Here is an 11,958-nt window from a genome sequence, read left to right on the forward strand (position 1 = left end):
GGGCTCTCCAGGGAATACACAGCGAGAGGATTGTCAGGCTTGCAGGGAATGACAACCATAACCACAACACAGCTCTGTTTTCAGGCTAGATTTATATATATAACCAATATTAATTAAAGGCTTCTTTGTTTGTTATGAATTCTCTGTCTAGTTTTGGGAGAGGTGCCGCAAGCTCGGCTGGGTTATTATTGCGTTGGGTTGGAATCAGGGTCAAGATGATGGAAAATGGTTGTTCTGCAAGGTTAGGTAAATGAAAAAAAGGTTATGAGAGAGACAGAGAGTGAAAGATGTATACCACAGAGATATGCATGGGAAAAGCTGTGATGCCACTACTGCACAAATATGTCATGTATACTTTTAAGTTATACATGGTTAACCCCTAAACCGAGTGCCTCTTTATGTCCGCCTCTCTGTCTCTATCTGTTTGTGCGCTTTAACTAATTCCCTCACGTTTCATTATCTGTTTTTAATTCCTTTTCACACGAGTGGAACAAGGCATGTCAGCTCCATTTTTCTATTTCTCTTCCTTTATTTAAATTCCCCCTCTTCTCTCTCTCTCTCTCTCTCTGTCTCTCTCTCTCTGGGAAAGATGTTAGGTATCAGCCATGAACATGCAGCTGATGATTGCATTTATCACTATTTGCGCAGGAACCAGAGCAGCATAAAAGAGAATGAAAACACAGGCCGCCAAAGCATCCGCATACCAATGCTACAGTTCAGATCACACATGTCCACATGGTGGCATCGCTCATACACACTCACAAATGTGTTTAATATTCACACACACACATTTTCCCATTACACAGACCAGCAGTTCATGTACTGTATTCTCTATCTGTCTCTTCACAGCGGTGAGGCAGTGTGACCGGAGTCCCTGTGGACGTGGAGCGACGTGTCAGGAGGCTCCCAGGGGTTACCGGTGCCTCTGCCCGCCCGGATGGACCGGCAGGACGTGCCAGCTGGGTCAGTGGGTCAGGATTAAATATGGATTAATATAAAGGGTCACTGCCTCCAGTTACCAGTAGCCTGTTTTACCTGCTGAGGGTTTAATTCATTTATCCATAAAAAACAGGCTCGGCGCTCACATCCTAATCAACCAAAAGCGATTACAAGAAATAGGATAAATACAAAAGATTAGATAGAACAATAAATATGAACTATGAACGACAATGTGAAAATATATTCCACAAGGCAATTAAAGAACTGCTTGAAAAGACCCATTATAAAAAATAATTAATTTGTACTGTTTAATCAAGGGTTGTAACCAGCAATTATTTTCGTTATTGATTAAACTGATGATTATTTTCTTAAAAAAATCAACAAAAACATGCCAATTATAGTTTCTCAGAACCAAAAGTGACATCCAAAAGTGCCTCGTTGTGTCTGACCAAGAATCAAAGACCCAAAGATGTTTAATTAGCAGGTTCAGATTAACAGATAAGATGCTTGATGTTTTTGCTTGAAAAATGACTTAAATGATAAATTTATTATCAAAATGTTGACTTATCTTCTGTCAGTCAATTAATACATTAATCAACTAATTGTTTCAGCTCTAGTTTAATCCCCTGGGAGATAAAACGTGCTCCTGCTTTTAATTAATAGAATTTTGACATGATTTTCCAATATAGCATCTATTTGAAAATATGGCCCACATATACAGTACATACATTACTAATGAGTATACAACAGCACAAAGGACTAAATCAACAGCAAAACAGACACACAAACAAAGATGGAGGGTCAAGATAGGTACTCAAATCATTTATTTAATTAAAAGATTGCTGAAGAAGAATAAGACAATTTTTTGATTTTGCTTATATCAGGTTAACAGACGTGTGATAAAGCTGTTTGGTGCTAAAACTAACAAAATTAAATATCAAATTTAGATGTAAACCTGACACATGACCAGAGCAAAGCCGCTAAAGTTGGTGCAAAGTGATTTTATCTGTGGGTTTTTGTAATGGTGATACTTTTTTCATTATTAAATATACGCTTTAATATACGTTCTCACAGCCTGTTAATGAAAAATCTGATATTTATCGCCTTTAAAGTCATCTTTTTATAGGATTTATACCACAGATCCTCTAACAAGCTGAATCAATCAGAGCTGTAATGCTCGAGTGGTTTCTGAAGCCACAAAACCTGCGCTTCAGTGGGCAATATGTGATTACAGTATGTGCTCCGTTTGAACTGAAATATGCATTTAAAGCACAAATTAAGGAAGCAGAAACAGCCGGCGGCATGTTAATTCTCCCATTAACCTGTCCTGGCTGTGAATCAGTATTCTCTAAATGCACTGTCACGTCTCTTTGGGCTGCATTCGCTCATATTGACGAGTATGTTCCTCGAGGGTGGTTGTGTTAGATGGTACAGCAGAGGGAATATTGTATAGAATCAGGTCATACTCACACACACACACATACACACACACACAGGCCATATATACACACATACAGAGGCTTGGGGGTTATGAAGTACAAACTGAGACATATTTCAGGATGACAGTCTCTCCTACTCCTCTGCGTTACAGTGATATGTCACTCTGACACTTGATAATCCCCCGTAGTTCCACATCACAGGTCAGTCGCCCACAGTATATATCGCACACACACACACATACACGGTGTTCGAACACAAGTGATAAAACTGTTCATAGCCTGAACCGATACGCAGAGAATCAGTAAAGGCCCAAATGGTGAAAAGCAATTATACTTTCTATCAGTTTCACTCTTTTATTAGCCGACTTCTGTCCCCGCATTTCCTTCAACGGATCAGGGAGAATCCCCCGGCTGCTCCTACAGATAACACACCCGCACACACACTCACACATGCACACCCGGTGCTAAATCCTAATGGGTCTCTCAGTGACGGTAACAGGTTTAGATTACTTATAGCTGAATGACTACTTCCTCTTTATTCATTCGGCATTTCTTTCTAATCCTTCTTCTCTGCCATCAGAGCCAAGCCCTCGGGGGGTTCCTGGCTTCGACACTCCCTGAATGAGAGGGTGGGAATGGGCACACATGAAGTTAACAGAAGCAGTGGGACAGTGGCAAAGGATCTGTGCATAAATACAGCAAATGCAGCAAGGATTTACTGTGAATGTGTAAACATAATATTTGATGGGCTTTAAGAGGACATGCACTCTGTCTCCGAGTGGTGGTGGTTGCGTCCTGCTGGCTGCTGCCCAGCAATTCTCCCCACTCCACATTTCAATTCAAGCATCCACTTCAAAATTTAATTTAACTTTGGATTAACTGGTGGCTAAAGATCGGCGGGGCTCGGTGGGAGACACACAGGATTAGGTTGGGTAGTTTTTACGGGATGTGTGTCTCTTAGATGAAGAGATTTATGACATCTTTTAACTCGTTTCAGTGAGCAGTTTAATTAGTGTTGTGCACTTTGTCAGTTATGCAACAAGATTAGGCTGATATTTTGGTTTATTGATACTGACTCTCAGTTTGTGGGGCATATCATTTGCCATTTCTATGTGGACTAGACATGTTTTTCCTGTATTTGTCCCATAACCATTACCATTGACTAAGACATTGGCCTCAGAACTTATCAAACTTATTAATCAAACTGAATTTCCACTTTGTTTCACCTCAGTTTGAATTGATGAACAAATCGGAGATGTAAACAATGATTTAGAGGTCTCAAGAGGAACCAAGTGGACACATTTCTCTAAGGGAGTTAATAAAGTATAATTTAACTCCAAACTATTACAGATATACTGTACGCTTGCCTTTCCTCTGCCTGAAAACCCACCATTTTATGCAACATCTTGACACTCTATGCTAGCACTTACCTATGTCTCCATTTCCTAAAGAAAAATAAAAGACCTAAACACTTGTATTGCAGCACTAAACACACTTTTAGTGGTTCATTTGAGAGGGATGCAATGTCATATTTGATGACATGAAGCTCTATCAAGTTTGAATGCGCTTCTTTGTATACAGTCTATGTGTAAGTTGCTCTGGAAATTGCAAAATCTATAATGAAACTTCCTTCACCTCATTAACTGAACTACAGATTTTATTTCAAAGGGTTTCACTTTCAGATTCTGTTTCTCATGTTAACATAAGTGTTGTGTGTGTCCAATTTTCATGCTACAAGCTAATTCTGACCAGATGTTGAGTGTATAGTGTGTTCAAAGTGGAAAATTAAATATACTTAAACAATGACAGTGTGTATACTAATTCAAGTCTGGTGTTTATGGACATTGTTGTCCCGCAATGCAATGCACATCAGAAATGGACTAGAATAAATTTACAAGCTGTGAACAGAAGTTAGAAAGATCCAAACAGGTTTAGATTATTTTCTTTTGTCTAAACATCTCTTTTCAGCAATGATATCAATGAAATAAACGGTTCAACTGAACGCTGAAACTTTCTATTCTCTCTCCCTTTTAGACACCAATGAGTGTGAAATGAATATATGCGCCCACGCCCGCTCTTGTCGCAACCTGATCGGTGGATACCTGTGTGACTGCCTTCCTGGATGGACGGGATCAAACTGTGACATCAGTGAGTGTACGAGGAGATGAGAGAGGAGGAGTGATAGTCGTGTGGCAGGTTGTGAAACATGAGGAGCTTCAGTGGATTGTGTTTAGATAGAAATTCCCTCGCAGCCCAGAGTCCTTGAGGGCTGGAGATCATTTTACTCCGACTCCAGTTCAATCAGTCATCTTTCACAGGATATCTCTGAAATACAGTCAAGATGTATCACTAACCAATAAGCGTTTACAAAGTTCTGTTTTTCACTTTGTTCTGACTTGTTGCTTGAAGAAGACACACACTCATGAATTCAGTCAAGGTTCATGCCCGTCAGTGTGTTGGTCTCTTTTTTAACTTTGTATTTAGCTGTTTACAGCTTCATAGATATACACATTTCTCTGCGTGACAGACTAATATGATGCTTCTGGTTTCTCTGATTTCTAGGGAACAGCAGCTGTCAGGGTTTGTGTCTGAACGGCGGACGTTGTGAGGTAAGAGTCCTGGCTGAGCTGGCTTTCTCTCTCTTTGTCTCATTTGCCTGTCGTTTTTGCGTATCAGTCCCAACACTGACTTCCTCTCATGCTCTCTATCCACTGTGTCGGCTTCTTTTTATCATTCCCTTATCTGGTCAGTAAAATGAGATATTTTCTCAAACCAATTGGGAAACAATGTTTTTAAAAGAGAATCATGGAATCATATGTGAAACGCCTGAGGCATTTCTGACTTTCTTGAGGAAATGAAATCTCTTTTATTAAAATAATTATGCCTTGAGATGTGAGCAGTATTTATTCTCAAACAGCCAAATTTGTCATTGTCAGTAGCAGAACCATGACAGGCCTCCCGTTTCTCTTTCTACTGCCCTTTCTGGACGTGATAAAATGTATAAATTACATTATAAAAATATAGTTTACACACAACGTTGTTATATCGTCATTTAGCAATTTACACTGTCTCACACAGGACCAGATGTCAGGATCCAGATGCTTGTGCCCACCTGGTTTCTCTGGAAAATACTGCCAAATCAGCCTGAGTCCTTGTGATAGTGCCCCCTGCCTGCACGGAGGACAGTGTGTGGAGAAGGATGGACAGACAGTCACTTGCAACTGTCCCATGGGATATTCGGGAATCTTCTGTGAGGTTGGAGAACCTTCATAGATGTTATATTAGCTTAAGGCTGGACAATTTAAACATCATGGTGACACACATACTCATATAAAACTAATTGGATATGATTAGGGAGAGGAAGGAAGCCAAGGGGGATATACAAAGTCTTTCCTGATATTAAAAAAAGAAATAAAAGATAAACAATTAATTACTACTTTTAATGAGATGTTTTTTAATCAAATCTTGAAGACACAATGTGGATGACTTCACTGTATATTTGATTTTAAGCTGTTATAGAGAGAGAGATCTCTATATTTAATGATATATTGATTATTTTTGGTAAAAGTCCACCAGTAAGGTAAATTAAACTTTTTTAAAAGACTTAGTGGAGTAGAAATGAAACATGAATGAAACGATGTCTGAAAAAACAGCTCGGGGCAGAATATAATATTTGGATAAACTGATCTGTAAGACTGTGCTCCAAATGTTGTAGCTAGTATTTTAAATTAAGGTGAAATTAAGTCTTACAGTTCCCCTCTATGAACTTCTCAAGGAAACCTATGAAGTAAATAATGGATTAGCATATGAATTGTAGCTGAAGGAAGCATTTAGACTGAGTGCTAAACTACTGCATAACAATAAACTTTTGCATTAGCAGCTTGTTTTGTTCTTTCCATTATTTCAGGTGGTGTTGGATCTGTGCAATCCCAACCCCTGCCAGCAGGGGGTTCCCTGTCACAGCACAGAGGGCAGGTACACGTGTGCCTGTCCTGAGGGTTACTATGGTAACGAGTGCATGAGCCTCAAAAACCCCTGCATTGGTCCACACTGTCCAGGTAAGAGAAATATGTTTGTGTCTAAAAAAAAAAAAAAAAAAAAAAAGGGCAAAATCTTATTGAAATCATGTCTAATCTCTTTATCTTCACCTCCTCGTCTTTAGGTGCCATGTCTGACACGACTCACGGTGGCGTCAGCTTCTACATGGTGCTGGTGGGAGTCCTGGCTTTAGTGACGGTCTGCGGATGTGCAGCCTGCGCCTTCATCCTCTCCCACCTCCATCAAAAGCGGAAAAAACAGCAGGCCATCCCACAGGAAGAAGGCATCAACAACCAGAGGGAGTTTGTCAACCTCATTAGAAACGTGGACCGTCCCGTGCCCCTCCTGCCCCCCGCCGCCCCGCTCGCCCACGCACCAGCCCCTGCCCCTGTTTCACGTTGCTATGAGGAGATTGAACTCACCCTGCCGCCCTCTCCGGCCCCCTCACACTCCTCCCCGGCACTAAAGCCAGCCCACGCTCCCAAACTAGATATTTCAAACCGGGAGAGGGAGAAGTTGAACCGCTTCCACTACACAGACAACCAGGAACTGGAGGTCTGACCTCTGAACTCTTGGGCCTCGGATGAGTTTTGTCTTATATTATTTTGCGTCCTTCACACTCTCTCGCCCACAGGGCCCTGTTTCCGGTTTCTGGCACTGTTGCAGTTTTTAAAATGGGGTGACCTTGTGTGACCTTTGCTCAGATCAGCAGACACCTGAGGAGCAAAGGCTGCTACGCTAACTAGGACTGTGGACTGGACTATGGATTTTGATGACTGATATGAGCGACTATGAGAAGCAGCAGGCACATGATGTTTAACTGTAAGACTCCTCATGACTCTTGAATGAATCTGGAGACTTAAAGACTTGCCTTGGAGTGCCTGAGATACTGTCAAAGAGGAAAATGAATCGTAGACGATCGCCTTCTGCCTGGCGTTCAGACCTCCGTTTCCATTTCAGGCTGAACTCTGAACAGACAGATCGATGAATGGATGCGTATTTAACACTCGGTGTGTTTCTGTGTTTGTGTTTGTACGTGTGTGTGAGAGAGTGAAAGAGAGAGAATGTATATTAAGAGTATGTGGGTGAGAAAAGAAATGACAGAAACAAACTTTACTGAACCACTGAGTTGTCCTTTTGAGAAAAGAAAAACAAAAGAGAGTGCACACTCCTGATCGAAAGGCTTTTGAGCCTTATAAAACTTTTAAACTATACACTGTTGCCTGTACTGTCTCTGTAATGCTACAGTTTGTCAAAGATGTATGATTTTTTCATACCTGCGTGTAAAATAGCTTTTTTTTTTGTACATAAATATATTGTACATATTGATGCCCTTTTTGTACTGTGGTTTGGTCTGAGAATATAACTGTATTACTTTGCTCTCTTTGTCTCATTTCACTTTCCATTTGGAGCAACCAGCACATGTGGATTGTAATAAAAGTGCATTTACCAAGTGTATTTAAATTTATTATTGCTTATACTCATAAATCAGCAGTGCTCGGGTCTTCCAGTTGCTGCTGGGAAGTTGTCAGAGCTGCCACGCAGAGATTAATAACTACAGTCTGCAAGAGAGAATAAATCTTGGATATTTCTCTCACTGTAAGCACCATACAGCGTCAGTGAAGTGCTGGAACAAACAGATGTCACAAAAGTCAAAAGTCTGTCTTAAAACAAATCATTCCTCCTGTTCATAATGGCTGTTAAATGATCCCCTTCAAATGCGCTTTCAATGTAATTAATGGACAAAATCCACAGTCCTCAATTTGAGCCAAAAGGTATTAAAAAGTTTATCTGAAGAGAATATGAAGCTTCAGCAGTTTGGGTTAGTCATATCAAGTGGATATCTTCCACATTTACAGTCTTTTTAATAAAAAATCCCTATTTGTTTCTCAACTGACTGTTTGACTGTTCAGCTACGGTGGAAAGATTATAACAAAAAGAGGGAATTTGGTACTAAAAAGACTGTAGCGTTGAAAGATATCTACTTGATTTGACTAATTTGGACGTCTGAAGCTTCATATTAGCTTCAGATAAACTTTTCAACTACTTTTGCACAGAAGGAGGCTTGTGGATTTTGGCCTACATCACATACATTGTAAGTGTCTTCTCATGGTCAGTATGAACAGCAGGAATGATTATGGCAAGAAAAACATGTGTCAATGTTCATTTGGGCACTTGACTGTTGTTTTAGGGCAGACTTGAAAAATTGTGAACTTGTCCTCTAAAGCAGATTAAGAGAAAATTTAGAGGAGAAAATCAAGGTTTAAAGGGTTAAACAGGTAAGTAGTGTCAAGTTCACATAGTTAGGAAAAGGTGTGACATTACACAGTACGATTGAAGATATAGAAAATCAAGATCATAGATGAATAAAAGTTATTTTAAAAATGTAAATGATTAGTAAAAGTTGTCTTTGCAAGAGAGAATGAAGAGCTTCTCCCCCTTTGTGTGTGTTATACAAGTTTTCTTCTTCATATCATTGTCAGAGGCCCAGGGGAGGATATTTTATGATGGAACACATGGCCCATCGTCGTTATGACTGGGTCAGTGGGTCACTGTATGCACAAGGTCTCTCACTCTCTCTCTCTCTCTCTTTCTCTCTCTCTCTGACACACATTCACAAACAATGCCGTGGACGGTGCCAGGAAAAAAATGGAAAGCCACCTCACTGACCCCCGTCTTCCTCAAGAACGACTGTGCGGTTGTGAGAAAGTCGTCTGTTGTTGGAAAGTTGCTATTAAACACACTTACTGGTCCCTGAGGACAACAAACTATATTGTAAACACAACTTTTAGTTTGTGATTTTTCTAATACTTTAGGTGTAACAAATAAATGATCAAATATTTCCAACACATATATCTGTTATTGTATGTCAGCTTACACTCATTGCATCCACTCATGTCTTTAGATGATAAATTCGGCGACATTGTGTGAAAGGAAGGGGTTTGTGTGTCGGAGCAGTGTAAAGTGACTGCAAGGTCACAGCAGCGACAGTTAATGGGCAAATGGATGTGACAAATGTGACCTTTGGCCCGTGCAAACTGTGACAGACTGGAAATGAGCGCCGACTTCCTGTCACCACCCTGCTCAAGAGGAAATGTAGGAAATAGAGTACACATACACACATGCACACACACACATTACTATATGTATACGACCCTTTTTACACCTGCTGTGCGCCCCAGGATGTTGGATCTCAGCACACAAGATTAGAAAGTTTACATTCACATGAGAGGTTGCTGTCCAAAGACCTTTAAGTTCCTAACATATATAATATATCAGTACGAAAGTCAGTACGAAGTCATTTTAACTCTTCTGTTATATCCAAAGTGTCGACAGTGATGCAGCTCATGCTTGCATGTGAGTTTGTTCCCTCCAGGTTTGAAGCCATGACCTCGGGTCAAGGCTAGACTCACAGAGGCTGGTTTTTATGTTTCTGCCAGTTCCTCTTTGAGACTTTCAGCACCTTGAAAAGAAACTCATTCTGGTTTCTGTCCTGAACTCTCCTGACAGCCAGTGGGTAAAAGTACAAATATAGGATAATCTGGGGTTTAAGAAATGTTTGACTTGTCAGTGGGGATCAACCTTTCAACTTGTATACAAGGCCTACAGCATATAAAATATACTTTTATAATAAATCCTCATTTGCAAGGGTGAGATTTTTTTTAAATTTGTTCAGTTTATCTCGGGTGACACAATAAATTCATAGTCATAAAAAAGAGTTTTGAGATAAAGTTTTGAATAAAGTGTTCTTAAAAGCTGTGGACATCTATCATGTCTTACAGGGACATCTAGTGGCCACAGCAGGTACAGAAACTTAAAATGCACCAACAACAGTGAGTGTAGGCGATGACTAGTGTGACCATTCTTACTTCAGTGAAGTGGTGGAAAGTATCTACGTACATTTACTGTACTTAAGTACAATTTTGAGGTATAATTCAGAGGGAAATATTGTACTTTCTACTCCACTACATTTATTTGACAGCTTTAGTTATTTTTCAGATGAAGATTTGACACAATGGATAATAAAACAAGCTTTTAAAATACAACACATTGTTAGATGAAACCAGTGGTTTCCAACCTTTATGGCTTTTGACAAAAAAAAAGCAGTGTGTAGGGTCACATTTCAGATGTCTATGAGTTGTTAACAGCTCCACCAAATAGTGATTTTTCCCTCTAAACTTCTCACGTTGTTTCATTTCAATAAATGTTCAAATGATCCAATATTTCACCAAAAATCAAAGATTTGAGAAAAAGTCCAAAAACTGAAAACAGACTTATGTATCAGAACTTTGTTTTTCCTTCTTTCTTCTCCCATTAATCATCTCACAACCCCTCAGATTTATCTGGTGACCCTTTGGAGGGGTCTGACCCCTAGGTTGGGAACCACTGGACTAAACTAGTTAACTATATATAAAGTAGTTCAAACTAGCTCCACCTCCAGCAGCTACAACAGTAACATGCTGCTTACATACTGATGCTTCAGTATTAATAATCTAATGAATACATATATAATAATATATCAGTCAGAGGGATGAAATGAGTACTTTGCTGCTAATACTTATGTACTTTTACTTAAGTCAGATTTTTCATGCAGTACTTTTACTTGTAATGGTGTATTTTTACATTGCTGTATTGATACTTTTACTTAAGTAAAGGATCAGAATATTTCCTCCACCACTGCTTTAGTGAGCATCTCTCATCATCAGACATCAGTGATCACTTATCATCCATATATCCACATATAGTATGTATCTGCACATATTAGATGTACAAATCCCAACAATGTAGCCAAAAAAAAAGAAGAAGAATAAGAATGACCAACTGGCAAATGACGTGAAAACGGGCAAGTGGTATGAGCTACAAAGTAACTGGAAACAACTCAAACTTTTTTTAAAAATAAAACTATTAAATAGGATACTATTAAAGGACGGGTTCATAATTTTCAAGTTTATCTTAAAACAATAGCCAGGTGCTTAAATGAACATTAAAATGGGTTTTTCTCACCATAATCATTCCCCCTGTTCATACTGACCATTAGAAAATCCTTTCATAATGCACTTACAATCTAAGTGATGGAGGACAAAATCCACAAGCCTCCCTCTGTTCAAAAACGTATTTAAAAGTTTATCTGAAGCTAATATGAAGCTTCAGCTGTCCGAATGAGTCACATTAAGTAGATATCTTTAAATGTTACAGTCTTTTTAGTGCCAAAGTCTCTCTTTTTGTTACTATACTTCCACTGCAGCTCAACAGGGAAACACTGTCTGAGGAAACACAAAGAATTTTATGCTAAAAATAAGGTAAATGTTGCAGATATCCACTTGATATGACTAACTCAGACTGCAGCAGCTTGCTGGCTGCTGATAAGCGGCACTCCTGTAAGGTGCTTGTGGTCAGCTGTACACAGAATGTCAGGACTTTGAGGTGGAAGCAGTATCCAACAGAGAAAACATGTTTGCTGACATGTTTGCTGGTGTTTTTCAAGCAGTGAACAGCTCTGGGAATCTGGGAGTTGAGAGATGTATGAAGAGGACCAAACTGA

General features: G+C 39.5%; 1 protein-coding gene across 1 annotated transcript in view; it reads left to right on the plus strand.

Moving 5' to 3' along the window:
- The window catches only part of LOC122984041 (protein jagged-1b), a 50,612-nt gene extending 42,738 nt beyond the window's left edge, over positions 1-7,874 (plus strand). Inside the window, exons 9-14 of the mRNA XM_044354319.1 lie at positions 850-963; positions 4,413-4,526; positions 4,941-4,987; positions 5,457-5,633; positions 6,286-6,436; positions 6,541-7,874. Coding sequence (XP_044210254.1) covers positions 850-963; positions 4,413-4,526; positions 4,941-4,987; positions 5,457-5,633; positions 6,286-6,436; positions 6,541-6,977 — 1,040 coding nt within the window. The 3' untranslated portion in view covers positions 6,978-7,874. The remainder of the gene's footprint in view (positions 1-849; positions 964-4,412; positions 4,527-4,940; positions 4,988-5,456; positions 5,634-6,285; positions 6,437-6,540) is intronic.
- The last annotated feature ends 4,084 nt before the right edge of the window (positions 7,875-11,958 follow it).

The sequence above is a fragment of the Thunnus albacares genome, chromosome 6 (assembly GCF_914725855.1).
Source record: "Thunnus albacares chromosome 6, fThuAlb1.1, whole genome shotgun sequence".
Classification (NCBI taxonomy): Eukaryota; Metazoa; Chordata; class Actinopteri; order Scombriformes; family Scombridae; genus Thunnus; species Thunnus albacares.